The following is a 22,417-nucleotide window of genomic DNA, read 5'->3' on the forward strand; positions in this document are numbered from 1 at the left end:
CACCGGGGAGGAATTTGTGAATGGAGAGACTACTACAAACAAGTGGCCGTGTCTATATGGGAAGACATATTACCCTAGGATATCATAGCACATGTAAACATGTATACATTCTAATCATATATACACATACAGGCCCTTTATCACTGAGAGAGAGAGAAACATTTTTGGTTGTTTCTTCCCTTTGGCCCTGGCTCAACGTAGCGTTCGATGGCGTCTGAGCAACTTGCTTTAGAAAACAGATTCATTTACAGTAGAAAGAAATAAAATGCTGAGAATCAGCCGGTCTGCTGGAAATCTCAGGTTTTCATTGATGACTAAACAGCCGGCTGTTGCAGTGACTGCAGGGCCAGCCCTGGGGGGCTTCTGCTGCATGGAGAGACCACCTAACCCTGTATACTGCATGATTAAAGCAGAGACCTGAAACGATTTATCACACGTTAGACAGGGAGCCAAGAAATACATTTTCCTGTGGCTTACGTTCAGGGAGCCATCGCCAGGCTGGACGTATACGGTATAAACGGGCTCAGTACCGGTGCCACAGACCGTACGTGGATGGCAGTGGGTAGCTTAATCACAGATCTTTCAACAGAAAATATATTACACATCATATCGTATGCTCATGATGGATACACACGTCTTTTCTATATATGTGTATTGGGACTGTAGTGTGTATGCATGAAGGTGTGACAGAGGTGGGCAGATCGCTTCTTTCCACCCCCCTCCTTTAGTGTGGAGCAGTCATTTTAGTCCCATCTGCCCCAGTATTTGCCCGCATTCCCCCAGGCAGGCTTCACCCCGGCAGGGGCCGGTGCGCTGCGAGTGCAGGAATGCTGAGGGCCGCCAGTGATCTTACACCTCTGGATGCAGCTGTTCCATTGAATCCCGCCCTTGCCCTCAGGGTCACCCCTCCATCATCCCACAACAGCCAGCGGCAAGGCCCCTCACCTCATAGCGCTCCCCACATCTCTCGTTTGGCAGGGGCTCGTGCAGGCCACGGTCTCCTCTCAGGGAGCCCGGTGACAATACGGCATACCCGTGTCCCTCAACGTCGGTACTCGGTACCCCTATAGACCGCAGCACACACCGTGCAGCAGCAGTGGCGGCTCGTCTCCTCCCACAGAGCTACGACGACACACCATAACCCGCTCAACGACGTCCCACACACACCAGCCAATGGGAAACAACGGTGTCCACACCCCCTCCATGGCATCCGCCTATCACGCTGTGCGTAGGAACGTGGTGAGGTTACCATAAGGGCAACCCGATCATGTGAACGAACTGAGGCGCCATAGTTATTGTGGGCATTAATCCCTACTTAACTGCGGCTAGGAGGATGTAAAAGGAAGGCGGGGCAGATATAGGTTGACTGGTGATTGACATTGATCTGGCGGCTTTTTTTTTTATTTTATTTATTTGATTTTACCGAACCTCAAATCCGCTACGGCGCCAGGAAAATTTAGGAACGCAAAGAGGGAACTCATTATTCATCCGCGTAAGGATTGGTTCATTATTCAGGTAAAGAGGCGCTTGAAACCGCGAGAGATAATTCGATTACTAATACTTTCGATAGCAATAACTTCCGAAATACGACTCCATGATTTTTTTTTTTTTTACTCATCCCAGAAGCCAAAATATCCGCCCTACTTTTTGTTAGTCCCGTCACGTGACAAAGCGCTTCACCGTATCACTGGGAGGCGGATGGATCCTCATCCTAAGAAAAGAAGCTGGTGATCCGTCCGTTTTATAGTTTTTTTTTTTCTTGCTTGTGGGTCGTGCGCCCCGTTATTTAACCCTTTAACTATCATACATTTTACCACTTGCTCGCCAGTGATTAAAGGGACCGCGTCACCAATCATGCAAATAACATGTGCGGCATATATGTAGTTAGTCCTCAAACATTTTCATGATAAATTACACTGTCCCTTCAGCACTTGAACTCATGAGTTTAAATGATTCCCAATTATCATCCTAAAAGAAACAGAGGTTTGGGTCAGAGGTAGGCAAATTCTGGCATCGCAACTGCTTTGGTGCATTTAATGGTTAATTCACATGGCAACATTAAGGGGGGGGGATGGGACCTGCTTCATTTGCACTACAGACCCTGCTATGGTGACTGCATGTTACACGTATGTTTGCTTTGCACCGGTTGATTAAAGCACACTTTGGTTGCAAACCGTTCATGTGCAGGCAGTCTGTTCTTGTTATCATTATCTCTGTACACAGATCTCTATTCATTGCAGTATTATCATTTAAAGAGTTTATATCGCCATCCTATTCCGTAGGGGTGTACAGCGGGATGAGCAATATATACTCCCTTCAAGATCCTCCGGCGAGTTTATTATATACATTTATCAGTGATTTTTAGTGTAAGGGGATTTAAACACACCTGGGATCGGCGTACGGCTCCTGAATCTGAGACGAGACCAGCGACTGATGAAAGTCTTTACATCAGGAATAACCGGCAGACTAGACGGGCCGAACGGGGCCGATCTGCCGTCAGATTCTGTATAATGCGAGTGTACGTTATCTGGATGGACGGAACTTAACGGCTCTCTCCAGCATACCGTCAACGCTCCAGTGAAAAGAAACGTATTTTTATTTTATCCCCTATTTTAATGCAATTTATGCGTCAAATGTTTTCCGTAGCGTTCTCGCTGTAATCGACTCATCCTCGCCCGAGCGCTCCTCTCCCGCCGTCTCACGTCCCCATCAACCACCCCGTAGATTGTAAGCTCTTGAGAGCCGGTTCCTCCTTCAGCACTTCTGTTCATCTTATTGTCATTTCAGATTCACTTACATGTTACATATTTTCTCTGTCCCCTATTGTAACATCGCTACTGAATCTGCTGGCGCTATATACATGTAATATCCCCATTGTTTGGATAATAACAATTCTCCGTCCTGATACTTTGTAACAGATCAGGCACAGCATACAGAGTACCATTCCGGGAATGTCGGATATTGCCGGATAACAGATAGTTAATACCTTCCCAGCGCCACCTCCCCATCCTCCTCCTCCCGTATTCACTTTCACAGTTGGGGCGGAAGAAGGAAGAGTTTTTTTCATTCATTCAGCAGAGGAAGGACAGGAGGGGAGGCCGGGTCAGAAAGGTAGGGGAAGGAGCGTCACAAAGGTCCCCTCGTCACTCTCTTTCCTCCTGAGACGTCAATTCTGCGCTTTTTATTTTCCATTTTCTAGATCTTGTTGCAAACGGTGTGGAAATAAGTGAACTCAGTGTCTCGTGCCGTTAGTATCACTTTAAGACTCCCGGTGTACAGCGCTGCAGCGTGTGATGGCGCTATAGAAATCATTATATTATAACGCTCCCGCAGTAGATGCGGCGCTGTGAGCTTAGAAACGTAGCGCGCATATCCAACTGTCGCACATCAGGAAGTAACGGATGTCTCGTTGTCGCCTGTCCGGTCCTGATACCCCCCCCTGCTGATTTTATACAAAGAAGAAAACTAATACAGATAATGCTTAATATTTTTTTTAGATTTTTATTGAATTTTATGAGCCAAGTACATGCAATGCAGTCGTCACAGCTTGGAATGATAACATCCCGTTGTACAGCGCTGCAGAATATGATGGTGCTATAAAAACCATAAATAATAATATGTTTTAACTTAATCTCCCAAAAACAGCGTTCCACAGCAAAATCTTAACACCCAAAAAGCAGAAGGACGAGGCTCTTGTGTCCCCGAATGTCCGGGCTTTTATCAGGCCAGAGCAGATTGTATGTTAGGAACTATCCAATGCGATTACAATAAAACAAGCAAAAACAATTGGGCTCAAACTATCCGGCTTAAAAGCCACATAAGGCTGCTTCTCACAGACAACTAGTTCCAAGCTGAGTGCTCTTCCTCTACCCTTTCCATCCAGAAGTAAGTGGAGCTCCAAGCTGAGTGCTCTCCCTCTACCCTCTCCATGCAAAAGTAAGTGGAGTTCCCAGCTGAATGGTCTCCGTCTACCCTCCCCATCCAGTAGTAAGTGGGGCTCCATGCTGAGTGCTCTCCCTCTACCCCTCTCCATCCAGAAGTAAGTGGAGCTCCTAGCTGAGTGCTCTCTCTCTACCCTCTCCATCCAGTAGTAATATGCTGAGTTTGTGGTTTCCGTCTACCCCCTTGAGCCGGTAACCAGGTCTGGCTCTTAAGACACCATGTCTTCCACGGGGGTGGTTGAGGGAAGAGAAAACGAGGTCTGCTGTTGCGGGGTAAATGTTACTGGTGTTGTAGTGTTCAGGGAAGAGCGCAGGGCTGTTATTTTTAAAGACCACCCTGCCCGTAGTAAGCGGACGCCCCTTCAATATTTTTGCCTGATTAGGAGCCGTTTCCGAGGGGTATAAATAATCTAAAAAACTGTAAAAGGTTTTCTTTTTTTCCTTTTCAGGTCGACATGAAGGGATTATATTGTCAGCTGAAATCTTCAGCCCCCGAAGAAATGTTTTTATTTCAGGAAGTGGTAAGTTTTCATGATTATTTATTATTTTATACAGCGCCATCATATTCCGTCGGGCTGTACAATGAGTAATTATATAGCCATTACTATAAGAGCATAATCTGATCGTTGAAACAAGGCTAAACAACACATCTTTCAGCCAGGGAAACCCAGTTGGTTATTAACTCTTTCTTTACTAGGCTCTGAGCTGAGAGGTAACTTTCCTAAACTCTCCTTGGTTTATTAAAGGTGCCGTTCCACCTACTCTACTGAACTTCATTTTCAGAACTAAACTTCGGGAGCCTGAACGCTCCTCCTTGTTTCTTTTTTCTGTTGGTTGCTGATGTCTTTGTTTCCTCTTCTCTTTGTTCCAGGATAATACTCCGCGGCCTAGTGAACACCATGTGAAAGTCCAAGTGAAAGCTTGTGCACTGAGTCCCATCAACATAAAGGTATTTTTGCGACATTTAATACATGGTTCTGTACAGTAATGTAGTGCAGCATTGATCTTCTTTCATTTTGTTCCATTAAACTCCCTTTATCTGCCTTTGTTGTCAATCGTGGTCAATCTGCCTTTGTTGTCAATTGGTTACTTTGCCTACTGAAAGCACCACACTGAGCTGATGCTTTATGGCAATGCTAATGAGGTCCTTTCTTCCGTAAACATTCTTAAGTCTTGTAAACAGGAGGGCTCAGCTATATATATATATATATATATATATATATATATATATATATATGTGTATGTATGTTTCCCATTAATGTCGACTACAGGCTAGTTTTACGAACCACGTGCCCCAAGGGACACAGACCACTAACATTCCCATACTAAAAAACATAATAAATAAAAGCTACTTAGAACTGGCTTAAGTATTATTAAGGGCAGAGTATGAGGGGGGCTGGCGCTGCTTGGTCAGAGTGGTCTGGCTTTAAGCAGAGCCGTGTTTTTTTATATTTTATTCCAGCTGCTATCCGAAGTGGAGATGAGCAGAGAGTTTGCCCCAGTTGGAAGAGAAGTGACCGGCGTCATTTTAGAAGGTAAGCCGGCAAGCATAATGATATTTTTTTTATTTTATTTTGTCTTAAATATGTGATTGTTCTTCTGTTCCAGTGTTAAGGCAAACCCGTGTTATACATATTGTATCAATTCCATAGCCAGGGTCTTGGCTGGGTAAATAGCACACGCTAAATAGTCAAAAGAGGAAATAGAGGAATAAAATACATATTAATACAAATTAAAGGCATGGAATGGACATGGGGGGGGGCTGTCCAATGCAACATGCTCCAATATATATTATTCCACCTACATACAGCTGTTTCAATCTTCGTGTTGAGCGTACATATCATATACACGACTTATGACACAGCTCCGAACGTAATGATCAGTATATACAGGCATAATGTGTGCATTCAGTAATACAGACCGTATACTTAACATCAAACACCAACCCGCCAGCAATCATTCAAACATTGACACCAGATACAGGCGCAACAGCAACCCTGGAAAACATGGCGGATGATTTCAGGGATGCGAGGAGATGCGATATTGCGGCAGGACCTACAGCTGGGGATGTGGAAGGGATTAGGAAGAAGTCCAAAGGCCAGGAGAGCCGTCTGAAGACGGCGGTTTTATGAATTGTGACGATTGCTTACGATAAGATGCTTTTATAACCTTCCCAAAGACTGCTATTAAACCCTCCGATTCTCTTATTTATTTTTAATTCTAGTTGGAACCAAGGTGTCCTTTTTCCAGCCGGATGATGAAGTAGTTGGTAAGTCTGGAACCTTGCATGTTCTTCCATAAATCTCAATATTGAGTGGGGGGGGCACAAACTCAAATTAACAGATTTCATGGTCGATCACAAAATATTTTTGTTAATCAAAATAAAATTAATCAAAATAAAAGCGGTAATCCGCTAAATCAACAAACAAGAAGCATCAAGTGATTTGTTTTTCTTCTTTCTGGTTAATATGGAGTAGCCCGCCTTTTCCTAACCTTCCTATTCTGGGGTCACGTTGTGTTTAGAAGCAGAATGACTATGAATCCATTGAAAGACATGACTAGATATTGTCTTTTTCTGAATATTTTTTATGGGTTAGATCTAGAGTTCTCTTCTTTTAACACATTTCACGCAGAGTTAGAATAATTGTTAGAAGATCCCGTGCTATCTCCGTCATTTTCTTTTTGCAGGCATCTTGCCGCTCGACGCAGAAGACTCCGGGCTTTGTGAAGTTCTCTGGGTACACGAGCATCATTTGGGTAAGCTGCGTAAAAACATGAGCGAAGTAGAAGACTGGTGGTCTTGCCCGGTGTTACTCCTTGAAAAACCATTCTAACTAGTCATTCGGAGCTAAGTAACAGAAGAAGAACCTAGCAGTTTCCAGGGGAAGGGAAATTTGGCTCAAAACTCCATGAATGGATGTTAAACCTAGTAAAACGATAAGTCTCAGCTCATGGAAGACAGTAGGGGGGCTTCTGCTATGCGTGATGGTTTAACACTCAATGGTTTAACGTTCTCATCCGAGAACATGAGGCCACACTTCGTAGAAACCTGCTCAGGAGGAAGCGCTGACGTCCCTTCTGCAATAATAGATCTCCGGCTGTTCTTGGGCTATCCCTTCCATCGTCCATCATGCTCAGGCAGGCAATACCTTAAATTGATGAATTTCTACCTAGAGGGCTACTGCTTTCCTTCGCTTGGTTTTCTGGTCATGAAACTACTTGGCCAATAACAAGTTGCCCTTCAGTTGGCTTTGAGCTAAGAAACCATGATGCCCAAGAAGCCCTGATCTACTAAAATCTGCGCGTGCAACTCGCTACCGTGATTGTAACGTGTTAACCCACATAGGGGAGGGGGTTATCCGTACCGGATTTGTGAGACAGATGGGTTTGGATAACGTGATAAGGACACTAAGGAGAGAGGGTTTGTTTTTAAAGTTCCTCTTAAATTATTTATCACTTCTTTTTCCCAGTTCTCAAGCCAGAAAAGGTTAGCTGGATGGAGGCTGCCGGCGCTGTCCGCGATGGTTTATCTGCCTATACAGCATTGCATACCCTGGCTCACCTCGGACCAGGAAAATCTGTGCTGGTGATAGACGGTGCGAGTGTATGTAGCAAACTATATTGTATATTTATACTGGCCAATTTATCAATACAAATATTACATGGGGGGATATATATATCTATTATATGATACACACGTACTTGCTGGAGGTACAGAATGCAGTGAAATTCATACATTTAATAATAGTGTTGGTGAGAGATGCACTAATCGTGCTCTCGTGCTCTACAGCATGCTAATAAAAGGTTAATACATTGAGGTGTTCTAAGCTAGTGTGGGGTAGATATTATGACTATCCTCAATCTAAGACAAGCCCAAGGAGCAAATAATCCTGTTTGTCAAATTCTGTATTTTTATGTTTCTTATGACGTAACCCCATAAAATCAGGGCTCGTTTCAGCTCCCGTGGCAGTAAACTGTCAATTCAGAACCATTATGAACGGGGAAAGCCGGTTATTCTAGTTATACGAGGGAAAAATTCTGCAGACTAGGTGGGACAGCAGCTTTAAAAGAATTTTATCTCCGTTTTTAATACATATTAAATAATATTATTATTATGTATTTAACAGCCATTCGGAACGCTTGCTATCCAGTTATCGCACCACAGAGGAGCCGCGGTGATTGCTACAGCGTATAGCGATGAAGACAAGCAGTATTTAGAGAAACTTAAACCGCGTATAGGTGAGTTATTTGAATATACGTTTAGGGCCAGACCTGCCGACATTTCATACGGCCAAAAAGGGGCTCTGGCAAGCTTTACGTAAGTTTATGACCTATTGATCAAAAATGTACGTTATTTGCACTTATTTATTTATTAACCCATTTTCTTCTGTCTCTGTGCACATTATTGTGTGGTTTATGGCTGTAGAACGCTCTCATGCCCTCATACCCATACCCTCGGGAGAAGCAGCGGTCCCCATCCATGATATCATGCTGTTGCTGTATAACTTCTTTTTTGTCTTATTGTCTATATACCTGTCTCGTTCATTCTAACTTCACTTTACCCCGTTTGTTCAGCTCGTGTGCTCGATATGTCTAAAGGGAACGTGGAGCTAGCGGAGAGCTGCTTGGAGGAGACGGGGGGTCTTGGAGTGGACATTGTAGTTGATGCTGGAGGTAATTTATGCGGCTCAGGATTTTATTATAAATATCACTACGATTATAATAAGTTACTGTTCTGTTAAAGGTCACATTCATCTTGGACAGGGATGTCCGACCTGCGGCCCTTCAGCTGCTGCAGGACTACATCTCCCGTACTCCTCAGCCAGCCCCTTAGCTGAAAGAGCATTATGGGAGTAATGGGATGTTGTACTGGGATGTAGTGCTGCAGCAGCTGGAGGGCCACAGGTTGGACACCCTCTGATGTAGGATAAACAGGTCTTGTTGACTATTAAAGTGTGCGGGGTGTTCTGTATAAAGGTGTTGAATGCCCCATGGTGGGTCCAGAGCCGGTGGCAGGCTTGTTCTTCCTCTGCCTCCTAGATGTGATGAAACGGCAATCCCAGACGCTCCTTACAGAGAGCATGCCGGCTTTTATTTTCGGCTTTTGTGCCGCGGCCGTGCGTTCGCTACGTGCGTTGCTATGGTAACGACACAAATTGGCTTGCACATGGATGAATCCGCTCTTTGTGCTTCGCAGTGATTCTGTACAAAAAGGAGGACGTGATTACCAAACCGCAGCCTCGTCCGCACAAACATGACATCATTTCGCTTCTCGCCGTGGGAAGCCACTGGGTAACGAGACAGGAGAATCTCCAGGTATCTTCGCGAGTCTTCTCTGCCTGTGTATCGACATTTACGATATTAGGACTTGAGAGGTAAAACTTTTAGTTTATAGCCCCGGAGTGGTAGAAAGCGCTGGCGGTTCCTGTTCCGCTAAACAGTATTCAGGTTTCAGGCGCATCTGGAAGCGGAATGGGGTGCAGGGCGCCCCCACCTTGCAGCATCTGGGGCAGCTGCCCCTCTTACCCCATGGAAGTTATGGCCCTGTCTGCAGGGTTGGCTTTTGGGGGGGTCCCACCGAGTCCCGTTGATATGTGAAAGGAGGTGGAAGTCGTGTTTATTTTAGGCAATAATCAACTTTCTGACTGTCAGCCGTTCGTTAAACAGATAAGAACTGGAACGTGAGCTCCGTGTAACTCAGTGCAGTAAACAGAGCCCTGACACGTCTGCTTCCTATCGGCCACGCAGCGTTCTGTAGACCACAAGCATCATGTCTGCGTTCTAACGTCTTGTGTTACAGCTGGACCCACCGGACAGCCGGACCCTCTTCCTTAAAGGAGCATCGCTCTCTTTTCTCAATGACGAAGTCTGGAATTTATCTCATGCACAGCAAGGGAGATATCTCCATATCCTTTTCCGCTCTGTCTTTGTTGTTTTTATATATATATAATATATAGCAGGATCTTCATGTGTTATCCGTATTATAATGAGATATTGGTTTTCAAGATGGGGTCAGACCAGAAGCCTTTTACAATCGTTATTTCTTATTAAACATGAATTAAAAACCGTAAATAATATTAAAAACTACCTATAAACATATCGGCGCTGACCCCTGAGTTTGGGTGTGAGTCGGTAGCTGCAGCTTTCTTAGTTAACCGATGTTTATAATGTAACGTTTGCATATTTTAAAGCCGGTAACCCTATGCATGGTAAATGAGCGGCATCGCAAACGCTTATCTCGCAGCGGATTGGTCAGATGGCCGGTTAGGTGCTCGATACTCTAAATTATTTTATGTTTCGGGGTAAGTGATACTTCTGGGTTGGTAGACCAACTAGATAAAGGCAACATGTAATAAGTGGCCTCTTCGCTAAATCAGGAGTTACCAGGTCAGTTGCAGTTTTATTTCACCATATTTACTATTCGTTATGAATGGCCAGTGCTAATGAGCTTCTGTTGTGGAAAGAGCTTGGTTAGCCCAGCTTAGCGCACCCATTAAACTATAGATACTATATATCTGCATTCTTACAAGAGAAGTTTCCCAAGGTTAACCATGCACAGCTTGGATGTGACCCTCATCTATCGAGCCATCCGCCAACTCCTGCTTTAGTAAATAAACCCCTGATAAAACACATAAAATTGTTAAATACAGAATGCAGGACAGAGACATAAAGGGAAAGTAGGTGAGGCTACAAACATACAGCGCATCCTTAACTGCTTTCTCACATATCCTAAAAGACGTGATGGAAAAAACATCGAGTGGAATACTCAGGTATTATATGTCTGTCTGAGCTTTTCATTGGTGATACTTTTTATGTTTTTTTTTGTTTTTTTAACTTTTAGTAGGGTGGTAGATAAGCGGAACAGCCTTCCATCAGAAGTGGTAGAGGTTAGTACAGTAAGGGAATTTCACCATGCATGGGATAGGCATACAGCTCATGAATCTAAGACGAGACCGACTGATAAAGGTTAAGATTTTCACACAACCATATACACACACGCATATAATCACGCTTCTCTGTGTTTTTGTATGGCGGTTTATCATGCTTACATCCTGATTTTTGATAATATAGGATTATGGCTTTTGATGTAGGAAGGTATAGCGGCTTCTGTAGCTTGTGCTGTAAATAAGAAAAGGATCCAGAGGTTCCTCGCCGCGTCCTTAAAGTACAAAAGGCCGACGTCTAGGACGGGTCCGTCCGTGAGATGCTAGCTGAGCAAACATTTCATTTTCTCGTCGTCAGGCCTTTGTTAGATGACCCGGTTCCTTTGTACGAAGCGAAAGTCGTCATGGAAATGGTTCAGCGGAACGAGGTGAGGAAACGCCAAGTTGTCCAGCTCTGAGACCCGGTGGAGGACGTTGCTCTGGGGGTCCAGATGGAGCCCCCACCTGCAGATAAGCTGCTCCGGGATCCTGAGAAAGGGCCGAAGGACGAATCGTTACAAAGCCCCGTCTGGGCATCGAACACTTTAACGACGAATCGTACGGAAAGCTTGTAATTTAAGAATCTGCCCCCTTTGATATTGATATCATGTGATCCACAGAATTTTTATTTGGGGACTATTTAATGACTTACATCGATCGAGTTAAAGAGAAGGGGTGTATCGGCCACTAGGAATGGGTTAATGCGGGGGTCTAAACACGAAATCAGATCAAGATTTAGGACCCGATGGAAAATGAAGTTTGATTTGTTTCACAGACGTGGGGGTGACCCCCCCCAAATGCACGTTTACCATTGCACCCATTTATTTAATCTGGAGCATTTTCCTGCCTTTGGCCGCTGTGTTGACCCAAAGGGTTCCCTGATAATAAAATCCCGTTTGGGGTCTCCGGCTTCTGTTTTGTATCGTCAGATTCTCCGTGTATGAAGCGTGTATATAATAGAAGCTTCTGGCATCGCAAGCTGAGGCATGTCTAATTATTTCCAAATAAAAACACTTTTAAAAAAATATTCTCAAATGTGTCTGGTTTATCGGTCTTCAAAAATAACATACATTTAAAAAAAAAAAAAAATATATATATATATATATATAAAATGTTAAAAAAAACAAGACCATTCGGAACACATGGGGAGAAAATCATGTTTTTTTGCGTTGATACATTGTGGCGTCGGTGGATCCTTCTTATTGTTCATTCTAATGTGTTATCATATATTGATACAGCGCCATCATATTCCGTAGTGTTGTACAATGGGGTTACGGTGCAATTTCAGTAAGGGACGTAATCCTAAAATGATATCGTTATAAATATTTTATAAATGCTGTTCCATCTGCTTGACACTGGGCCCTAAATATTTTGATTACATTTATCCGTATAGCACCAGCATATACTGTAGCGCTGTTACAGTAAAAGTATTTAACAAAGACAATTCAACACACAGTAAGACATAGTGACACAGAAGGGGAGGAAGGCCCTTCCCTCGTGAGCTTACAATCTAATGACCTCATCCCTGTAATAACAGCATAAAGCGGAAATCAAACGGCATAAAAGGGAAAGGATAAGCGAGCGATTAAAAGAGTGCTACGTTCTAACTAATGATATAGAAGGAGACCCCCAAACCTCGCTGATGGCCCTAGACCTTTGGAGCCCCCCTCGCTTGTGTGTCCATAAAGGGATTTAACAAAGCCCAGGAGTTTATTTCACAGGAGGAGAAGGTTTGGAACAAAAGCTCATAATCTAAAACTAGATGGTCAGAGTCTTCGATGTAAAGTAAGGCAGGCTTACTTTACTGAGAGGATGGTAGATAAGTGGAACAGCTTCCCAGCAGAAGTGGTAGAGGATAATATAGTTAGGGAATTTAAACATGCGCGGGATCGGCATATGGCTCCTGAATCTAAGACGAGGCCAACGACTGATTACAGTGAGTCTTTACAGCAGGAAGACTGGGTCTGATCTGCCGCCGGTTTTTATGTGTCTGTTCTCGCTAGCCGCACAATAAGGGGTAACAGCTGCTTAAAGCAATCACTGAGAGGAGGCGTTTTGGCGGGAAGGTGTGGGTTGTGACGTCACGGGGGAGCGCGCGCTGCAGTCACTGAGCAGCAGCCCGGCCCGTCTGCCTCCTCACAGCCGCCGCCATGTCCGACCTGCTCCCCGGCTACTCTCCCAGCTTCAAGAAGCCGTCTGAGATCCTGCGGTTGAGCCGAAAGAGGAGCCGCAGCGAGGCCTCTCGGGGCGGACCTTTTTCCCCGGGTGATGCCCCCAAGCGGATACCAGGGCTCCGGCCCTTCTCTCCGGGGCCCCAGCGGAGCGGCGGCGGTGTGAAGCGCAGGAACCCCTTCGCTAGTCTGGAGAACACAGTGTGCAGTCCAGTGAAGAGGCGGGCGGAGAGCGTGTACGACTGCAATCCGGTAGCCACCGAGCCGTGGGCCAAGCTGCCCGAGAATCCCTCGCCGCTCACTGCACAGGTGAGAGTGTGAAGCTGCCTGTCAGACATGCTTTCTCCTGCTAGTAAAGAGTTAATGGCCGCTGTTAACCCCTGGTACCTGTAGGGTAACAGCTGCCGCTTATCGGGGCTAACAGGTGCCAACACCTCTGTTTTAGGAAAGGAGTTAAATAAGCCGCCAAAATGGGCCAATCAGAAGGTGAGACGTCATAGCACGCCTTCCTCTTATTGGATGCCGGTTCTGTGTTTACATACACGCTTTCATTCTGTTCTGTCGCCGGCTCATTGGTTTTGCACTCAGTACATGCATGTGTCTGCCTGTATCGCGACAGATCATACATGACGCTGCGAGGAATGCAATATTATCGTTTGCTAAACGATCCCACGAACAGCCGTTCGCTGCCTAAACTATTCAGCGCTTAACATTGTTTGTCTTTTTAAAATGTTGGAATAAAAGACTGTCATTTAAACTAAACCCGGAGGGACCTCTCTGGGCGGGAAGCCAGGGACTTGCCCTGGAATACTGCTTATATCATGTAGATCAGCAGCAGAAAGCCTTATAGCGGCTTTACACATCTGCATGGACTGCATTGGGCGCATGTTGCAGGAATCCATCGGTCCATAGAGATCAATGGCAGCCAACACTTAATGCATTAAGAAGTCTAGCCCAAATGTGAAGTATTTTCCGTTACATTCTTTACAGAGGAGGGACTTCTAGCTGCGTGAGCCAAAGATATGCCTACTGATTGTAACAGATAACTCATAAGCCTTCTTTCTCTACAGTTTAGTTCTGTTGAAGATGTTCTCTTTGAAGATCACCTTGATGTTGATCCTGCTGCAGCTACAAAGACACAAGTAAAACATCTTAAGTTTTAATTCATTCCATAAGCTGATGTCCTGCGCCATATCTGCTCAGTTAGCACCCACCCTCTGTTGGCAGCTTACCGCTTAACTATGGTAGGAATCCTTTAGGGCTCGATCTCAAAACTGAGCTGTCACCAGGTGCCCACCGGCTCAGGTGTTCTGCTTCAAGAAAGAGCTGCTTCTTGACTGACCGTAGTGTTATAATGAACCATTTCTGTGTTTATATAGCATCAGCAGATCCCATAGCGATGTTACAACAGAACAGCTTACACTCTTGTATCTCAACATACAGAACAATACGTGCATCTGTTTCTTATATAATATATCTGTTCTGTTTTAGTCTCCGGAGAAGCCCGTGACTGTATGTGAGCGTCCTCAGGGAGCAGTTAACTTTCCTGCTGATTGGAGTTTGAAGACACGCTTGCTGTTCACCTCTTCGCATCCGTTCTCCTGGACTGATCACTTAAAAGCCCAAGAAGAAGCCCAGGGCTTGGCTTTGCATTCTCGTGCTGCCCCCATCAATTTGCCTCAGAATATTCTGGTAATTGTTACCCTTTTCTTATGGCCAGGGCAGGTTTTATTCTTGGTGATTGGGAGGGCTGAGTAGCTTTTTATATTTTTATTATTCATACTAGATGTGGAGTATTTTTACTGTCTGGGGTACTTTTATTTCTTGAACATCCTTAAATCGATCCAGAAAAAACCTTTATCGCTCACTTATTTTTGTCGTGGCACTCTGTGTAGAGCCCTTGAGAGCTGCTCGTGGTCACGTTTTGTTGTATTAAGGTTTAATAGGCTTCTGTAAATGGTCAAAAATTGGAGGTTTATGCTCTGGTTAATCCTAAGAAGATATGTAATTTATTCACTGAATATGTAGTGGATATGTGGAATAGCCTTTCAGTACAGGAGGTAGAAGATAGTACATTAAATGATTTTACATAATTAGATGAGCCTCATTGCTCTGATCTGCCGCCGGTTTGTTTCTATACATCATTTTCTCTTTTTTTTAGGATCCAAAGTCATGCCCTGAGCTGCGATGTGCGTTCCAACAGTGCCTTGTCTACTGGCAGCATCCTTCTCTTCCCTGGCTACAACTCTTCCCTAGGATCGGAGCCGACCGGAAAATAGCCGGGAAAAACAGCCCTTGGTCTCAGGATGATGCGCTGCACCAAGTTTTGATGAGTGAATGGTAGGTTACGGAGAATGCTTTATTCCAGGGCTGGGTCATTTCTTTGCTCTTCTTATGTTCTGGAAAATGAGTTTCTCCATGCTTTATGGTTTGCCAAAATATTTATTCGTTTTGGGGGTTTTTTTGGTTTTGTTTTTTTAATTCCCCTGGAAGGGCCGCATCATAATTTCTTAAAGACCAATCTGATGAAGGTTGCGTTTAAAGGACAGTATTGTAATTAATTTAAAGTTAACTATTTGCGTGAGTGCTGCTACGTGTACCGCAATCCTTTCTGCCCGTGGGAGCGCAACAGTAAACGCAGGAATAATTTCTATAAAATGACATCCAGTTGCCAATAATACTTATTACACATATGGTGTACGGTATTGAGCAGTGAGATCTGTATTTTAATTCGGAGTTTTAGAACAATTACACATTGCTTTCCCTTTTTGGTGAGTAACTCTATTAAAATCTAATTCTTGTGCAAATGTTTTATACATACTGCCAAAAGGGCAAAACACGGCCTGGATCTAGTGCCATGGATGGGGTCGTGTACGTGATGATAAATAAACACGAGTATAAAACTGTGTGTGTAACGTCTAAGCCGCTGTATGGATAATTACAGTTTGCTGAATGTCTTCGTTTTTTTGCAGGGCTCTGAGTTTTACGTCTTTGTATAATCTGCTGAAGGCAAAGTTCTGCCCGTACTTCTACGTGTGCACCTACCAGTTCACCGTGCTGTTCCGGGCCGCTGGCCTCGCGGGTAGCGATGTGATCACGGCCGTCGTATCTCCTACGACAAGAGGGCTCAGAGAAGCCATGAAAAGCGAAGGTAATTTCTTACCGGAACTAGGAGCTCTTTCCTATTGGCGACAATAACAGTTGTGTGAACACTATAGTGTTCAGCTTAGCGATGTGTTGTGAGACATTGTGTTTTACACATCCATTTTTTTTTTTCCTTTTAGGAATTGAGTTCTCTCTGCCAATGGTAGAAAACGATAACAAAAAGCAAAACGTCCCAGAAACCGGTGACCAGCCTGACGGAACGACAGACCAGGAGAGCGGGACCCACAGCGGAGGAGAAGAGTGTGTATAAATTTTTAATTCGTTTACCTATAACTTGGTGATGCCGCTGTCTCCAGGCTCACTCCATAGTATTTCTTGTATTAAAGGTCATGCGACAGCGACGCAGAGGAAAGCTTTGCTTGGCTGGAAGAAATGGGAGTTGAAAATCAAATAAAGAAGCCGGATGCAATCTCTATTAAACTGTATCCTTCCAATCGAACTCTGTTTCCAATATGAGGTTTTGTAGTTTGATTTTAAACCGGTTACCTGGAGTTATGACTTTGGCTTTAAGGGACTCTGTATAGGTACATCTATACGTGCCTGGAATAAATATAAATACACATGACTGGCGAATCTGGTTTAGATTCCAGATAGAGGGGTAAATGTCTATCACCTTCAGGTTATACAATCTGAATCTTTTCTTTGAGGTGTGTAGGGAGGAATGGACATAGAATGGCACAATGTTATATAATATTAGGCATTTTGATACCTTTTCTTTGTATGCCTTAACACAAGTTAAATCAGTCGTAAAGAGAAGCGGGAAGTAAAAATGGATCATAAGCCTGAATCTGTCGTCTTGATAAAAGGGTCGAACACGTTCACTTTGCTGAACTTTCTAATAAACTGCAAGAGTATAGTGGCTGCCGCGGGACCTCAGGCTGGGCTTCCTCCGACCCTCCTGTCCCCAATCGCCTTCCGAGGAGCCACGATGCAGACGTTAAAGGTAACAACACATGGTTTCTGGTGCTTGCAATTCCTTTTTATGTTCCAACAGCCAACGTTAAATATTTTATAAGACTGACCATCGCTTTATCCTTTAAACCTGAGAGCATAACTGTAAACTGACCATCCTTAACCTCACAACTTAATAATTAATTATACTTTTCAAAGCGGCAGATGGGCCAAATCTGCTGTCAAATTGTTTAAGTCTGTTGAATCTACCATAAATTACCCCCCCAAAAAAAACAAAAAAAAAAAACTTAGTTGGTTCAACAAACCCCCCAGAAAATGAAGGAGCGGCTGGTAATACATTTACAAGCTCTTTCTCTGGGTGACCTGCATGGTCCGTTCTGACCGTGGTCGCTAAAACCGCTAAAACCGCTAAAACCGTGACCGACGTAATGTAGATTAAGAGAAAAGTGAGCGGCATCTGGAGCCAGACTTGCACTCTCATCACATCGGCTGCCAACTGAACCCTTACAGAAAGCCAGGTCAGCTCTAGACTCCTCTCGGGTTTGTTACTCTCTGAAAACTCTAAAATCAAATGTGTAATAAGCGTGGCTCCTGGCAGAGTTGTTGCTTTAAGATGCTTTATGCTGCATTTCTACAAACACCATAACTTTTCTCCATCTTCTATTTTTCCATTTAGACAAGGAGCATAAACGTGAAGACACAGGTTAACTCTGGTTATAAAGATCTGTTTAGTCTGGAGATAAGCGGCCCTATTCTGCCCCATTCTCTGCACTGCTTTTCGCTGTTACTGAAATCTGCGCAGCGAGGGAGTTTCTCTACAAGCCTCTATACTCACGAGCCAACCGCTGTGTTCAACACGGCCATCCATCCTCAGACAACGAAGGTGAGTTGATTTATTATTTCATTTTCTGTTAAACTATTTTGATTTATAATTCCCAGTTCACTTTTGCTTTTGCCTCTGCCAAAGAAAGAGTCTGGATATATTGTGCAACTATTGTAGCTAATCTTCTAGGGACAGTAGCAGCAGTACTAAATAATTTATAAACAATATAACTGGACTGATGAAGATGTGAACTCTTCGATGTTACTTTGTAACCCTTTCCAGCTTTATGTAAATCAACAATTCTTTATTTGTAGGTCTGAGATTTTTTTGTCACGATTTACATCAGCAGATGCTTCTTGAGAATAGCAAACTCAAAACGTTTTAGTGTTTTTAAAGTAGCTCTAAAACAAAACTCCAATCCCGTTTCATTGATAGGACTCCAGGTTTGCTAACTCCTGACTCCAATTAGCATTTGTTGACACAATTAGCCTAGGGGTTCATAGACTCCTTGTAACCCACACTGTGAATTGTTTTCAATATGGACAAGAATACAATAATCTGTGTGTTATTAGTTAAAACTTTTTTTTTTGGTTCATTATTGTAACTGAGGGAGATCAGATCATACATAAATGCTGGTAGTTCCAAAGGGCTTTTTTTTCTTACTGCTGTTATCAACTTTATCCTGAAAACAAAGCAATCCTGTTCCCGGGATCAAAAATACCCTTCTTATAACCCCACCCTAAAACATAACTTTTATTTTGTTGTTTGTTAAAAGGTATAACCAAAAAAACATTTTTTAAAACACCAGTGTCACCAGTCCTACCATGAAAGGTATACGTCACTGTAACATAAGGGCATATGCCCACAGCTGTGTAACACTAATATCAGATCATATATACTGTTGATGGCTGCAGTCCTAACAACAAAAATAATTGAATTATGACCAGTGACACAGGCTTATTAAAAACTCAGACAAATAGCCCCCCTGACATGTTTTGCTCCTCAGAGCTTCATCAGAGGTCTGATATTATTAGTGTTACACAGCTGTGGGCATATGCCCTTATGTTACAGTGACGTATACCTTTCATGGTAGGACTGGTGTTTTTAAAAATCTTTTTTTGGTTATACCTTTTACCAAACATATTAATAAGTCATGTTTTAGGGTGGGGTTATAATAAGGGTATTTTTGATCCCGGGAACGGGATTGGTTTGTTTTTAGTTGTAACTTACCCTTGTCCCCTCTGGGGCATTATTTTGGAATTGCAACTTTATCCTGGAGTTTTTCTGTTAATGCATTTTCTTGTTCCCCAGGAGAACATTTCTTCCGACCTTACAAGCTGTGGACTTCAGCCACCGACCCTGGAGCATCTCTCTCAGCTTTGTCAGCTGGGGAAAAACTCCTTACGCCAGCTGGAAATGTCAGACTATAAATACACCTGGAAATCTTGATTTGTCCTATGAAGGTTTACGCCGCGGATCACGCTTCAGTATTTGACTCTGCTAAAGGGACTCGTAAAAGTTACCTTTGCATTCACTGCCAGTAGAATTAATCGAATTCTAAGTACAATTACTAAACTTCATACATGGCCTTATCGTATCTAGCAGTAGTTTAGCTCCTTAAAACCCCTTGAGTCGGCCAAGTTGCCCCCAGCCTGTTTGGAACCATTTACCATATGTTATATAAAAAACACTCAGCTGCCCGAGCAGACCTTTTAATGAGCAAACCTAGGATTTCATGCACATTTTTTATTATAAAGTGGTCACTGCCTATTTTGTATGTTTCAATGTGAGAGAATGCTGCTGTTTTGGCTATTTTTAATGTTAAAGTGTAATTATTGTGAATAAAAAAAAAACTTCCCTGTGAGTTTTCTACCTGTCCGCACCATATTCTCCTCTAGTGGGTTGAGTTCGCCTAGTGCTTAATCTTTTGGTGGTGTTGTCTAGACCGGCGGATATGCCATCGCGTTACAGAAACGGCTTCAGTCGTGGGGACGCTGCAGGAACTAGATGCTGTTTCCCGGCTGTATACGATTAAAATATCAGCCCAGATCCCAGAAACCTTATACCAGGTTGGTGAAAGCAGATGCTTCCAGCTGTAGATACAGTGGTGTCTCCTACCTTGGTGACACTTCATGAACCTAAGAGATATAAGGAACGCCTCAGACCGTGAGAAAATTTCACGGTGCGGTAGAATCCTCTGTACATCGCGGATTGTCGTGGTCTAGAACCAGTAGAATAAGAGCCCTGAAAAGGTAAAATGTAACTTATCTAGGACACAACACTACAGGGTTAAATTATATCAATGAACCTATATTAAAAAACCTTTACACAAACTGTAGCTCCATTTAGGGCTAATTAATTTTTAAACATTTTTAAACTGATTAAAGTTCAGGAACCTCCCTTTTTTCTTCTAAATAGGACTAACAGAGACTTAGGTGGTTTCTTGGATGCTGCCCCTGTACTCCTGATATCCGCGTGCCCGCTTAGGGCATGATAATGCCTTCTAATGTCATAAAGGGGTTAAAATTACCTCTAGTTTTGGTAATTGGTTGGCAGTGAAATTATTTTGGAGACGTTTAGTTAAACTTCCGATTGGAGCTGAGCTTGTTCCAGCATCGTCTAATATTCTGTCCTGAATTTCTTCCTCCCCCTCACCCTGCCAGAGGCTGCCCGAACCATAATTGGGGAGGAATTATCATGCAAAGCCGGAAAAGGCCAAGTATAAGGTATGTGCCTTTGCAGCTTCAGCACTTTTATAAATACAGAAACTAAACGGCTTGTAAAGCAGAATGCCTTAGCCACAGGCACTGAAAACCCTTCAAAAAACATTACCCTACCAGGGATAAAGGCCAGAGAGCTCAGTGCATTCTGGGGTCTGAAGGGGCTAATTTTCACACTATATGAACAAAGGGGAATATGAATTTATTGAATTCAGGTGCTTCAGTCAGACCCATTGCCACCGGTGTATTAATTCAAGCCCCTAGCCCTGCAGTCTGCATTTACAAACATTTGTGACAAATATGGGGGGGGGGATTAACTTCATATTAATGTCTATGTGTTTAGAATGTCATAAAAGTCCCTGTTGGTGTAATGGTCAGGTGTCCAATACTTTCATCCATATATATTCAGAAATTCTTAGACACAAAAAAAATTACACATTTCTACAAGGTGTGATGGCTTTTTTCCACCTGTTGTGCTGCATTGTGAACTACAACTCCCATAATTCTAGCCGACATTTAGCCCATACAAGCTCATACACCGCTGATTAGCAGCCCTGTTTCTTCTCCGATGGTCCTGTGTTTGAGTCCAAACATAAGACTTCCACCTATAATGGAAATGTAGCTAGCATGGGAGGTGACAGCACGTCACCGGTACGGGACATCGAGGAGCGCGCAGCATTCACACAAAACGTAATTTTAGGGGCCAGGAATGGTCGGCATCCTGGGTTTACTATGAATGATCTAAGGGACCTTTTCCCATGATACGCATATTAGGTGGGTTATTATATCCGGATCCAGCAGCATTTGAAGTGCAGGGGTTAGGAAGAACTTGGGTCATAATGGTGACGCCCGAGTGGGACCAACAGAAGTAGAGCAAGAAAACTAATCCGTCCGAGACCCCGAAACGGAGCGCTGCTTGCATTGTTAAAGCGGATGGCGCATTGGTAGCCAGGAGTAACTCCAGGGGCAAAGGTTATGTATCAGATTCTGGTGCAAAGTTTGATAAACGGTCTTATCACCATAGCAACCAATAAATCGACAAGAATATTCTATTTATTTATGACTTTTCAAATTTTTTTCTTTTTTTAAATACATTAACCCCCTTTGTGTACATGCTTGACACAGGGCTAGCAATCACAAGTCCGGGGATAACCTTAATGTATTCATGATCAGAACTGGTGGAAGAGTCTTTATACCAGACCCCATGGGACTGCGCTAAGCAGGAATATAACTTGGGTGCCTGCTTGTTACCTCCCGACCGTCATGGCGGCCCCAGGCAGATGTGGGTTTTTTTATTTGAAGCAGAGGGGACATTCACTCACTGCCGGTCAGCCAATAACATGTATACAAAGTATATACGACACGATAGAACAAAGCAGAAACCAAATAATTGTAACAGTTTATTAGACTTATTTACAGTTTAGCGTGTTTCTTACAAGCCATAGCTGCGGCCCAACAACGTTAGCTCCGTTACTGAAGCCACCATTTTGCAATGAGTGTAAAAAAAACCCAAAAAAACAAAAAAAAAAAAAACGACAAACAGGCATAATTTCACTTATTTTAAAAACACAAGAAGGTACCACGGATCCCCCAGTGCCAGCGACATCACCTCCAAGGCCAATTTACTTTAAGAACACAGGGCAAATGAGTTCCTGTGTGATAAGAACCTGCTGTTCTACTTACCTTTTGGACCCAGCGGTACCAGATATTAGCGGCGAAAGGTTTCTCCGGCCTCATACAGAAACCACGGCCAAGGATGGTG

General features: G+C 43.5%; 3 protein-coding genes across 5 annotated transcripts in view; 2 read left to right on the forward strand and 1 right to left on the reverse strand.

Annotated features, from left to right (window-relative positions):
• The window catches only part of ITSN1 (intersectin 1), a 45,988-nt gene extending 44,853 nt beyond the window's left edge, over positions 1-1,135 (reverse strand). Inside the window, exon 1 of one of the 2 annotated variants that reach the window (XM_053456533.1) lies at positions 946-1,135. The gene's annotated coding sequence lies outside the window, so the exon portion shown is untranslated. The remainder of the gene's footprint in view (positions 1-945) is intronic. The other variant, XM_053456532.1, reaches the window with a different exon arrangement.
• A 194-nt stretch (positions 1,136-1,329) lies between these two features.
• CRYZL1 (crystallin zeta like 1) lies at positions 1,330-11,396 on the forward strand. Of its 2 annotated transcripts, none has more exons than XM_053456885.1 (13): positions 1,330-1,515; positions 4,391-4,462; positions 4,813-4,890; positions 5,404-5,476; positions 6,166-6,210; positions 6,630-6,698; positions 7,412-7,545; positions 8,069-8,180; positions 8,517-8,615; positions 9,139-9,257; positions 9,742-9,846; positions 10,665-10,711; positions 11,184-11,396. In XM_053456885.1, exons 2-13 carry the CDS (start codon positions 4,397-4,399, stop codon positions 11,281-11,283), a joined length of 1,047 nt encoding a protein of 348 aa, XP_053312860.1. In that variant the 5' UTR covers positions 1,330-1,515; positions 4,391-4,396; the 3' UTR covers positions 11,284-11,396. The 2 variants fall into 2 exon arrangements, with proteins under 2 accessions (XP_053312860.1, XP_053312861.1); XM_053456886.1 differs by lacking the exon at positions 1,330-1,515 and adding an exon at positions 3,073-3,111.
• Positions 11,397-12,950: 1,554 nt separating this feature from the next.
• Positions 12,951-19,799, forward strand: DONSON (DNA replication fork stabilization factor DONSON). The gene is made up of 10 exons (XM_053456843.1): positions 12,951-13,344; positions 14,106-14,177; positions 14,527-14,727; positions 15,197-15,375; positions 16,008-16,186; positions 16,320-16,440; positions 16,527-16,622; positions 16,945-17,143; positions 17,789-17,995; positions 19,247-19,799. Exons 1-10 carry the CDS (start codon positions 13,015-13,017, stop codon positions 19,382-19,384), a joined length of 1,722 nt encoding a protein of 573 aa, XP_053312818.1. The 5' UTR covers positions 12,951-13,014; the 3' UTR covers positions 19,385-19,799.
• Positions 19,800-22,417: the final 2,618 nt, after the last annotated feature.

This window comes from Spea bombifrons, chromosome 2 (assembly GCF_027358695.1).
Source record: "Spea bombifrons isolate aSpeBom1 chromosome 2, aSpeBom1.2.pri, whole genome shotgun sequence".
Lineage (NCBI taxonomy): Eukaryota > Metazoa > Chordata > Amphibia > Anura > Pelobatidae > Spea > Spea bombifrons.

What these genes read in the sequence shown, in the direction of transcription:
- CRYZL1 (XM_053456885.1), top strand. Translation starts at nt 4,397, where the DNA reads ATGAAGGGATTATATTGTCAGCTGAAATCTTCAGCCCCCGAAGAAATG. An exon ending in GACCGGCGTCATTTTAGAAG is followed by an intron (nt 5,477 to 6,165) that starts GTAAGCCGGCAA and finishes TTTTAATTCTAG; the next exon opens with TTGGAACCAAGGTGTCCTTT. An exon ending in ACATCGAGTGGAATACTCAG is followed by an intron (nt 10,712 to 11,183) that starts GTATTATATGTC and finishes TCTCGTCGTCAG; the next exon opens with GCCTTTGTTAGATGACCCGG.
- DONSON (XM_053456843.1), top strand. Translation starts at nt 13,015, where the DNA reads ATGTCCGACCTGCTCCCCGGCTACTCTCCCAGCTTCAAGAAGCCGTCT. An exon ending in CAAGTTTTGATGAGTGAATG is followed by an intron (nt 15,376 to 16,007) that starts GTAGGTTACGGA and finishes GTTTTTTTGCAG; the next exon opens with GGCTCTGAGTTTTACGTCTT. An exon ending in ACCCACAGCGGAGGAGAAGA is followed by an intron (nt 16,441 to 16,526) that starts GTGTGTATAAAT and finishes CTTGTATTAAAG; the next exon opens with GTCATGCGACAGCGACGCAG.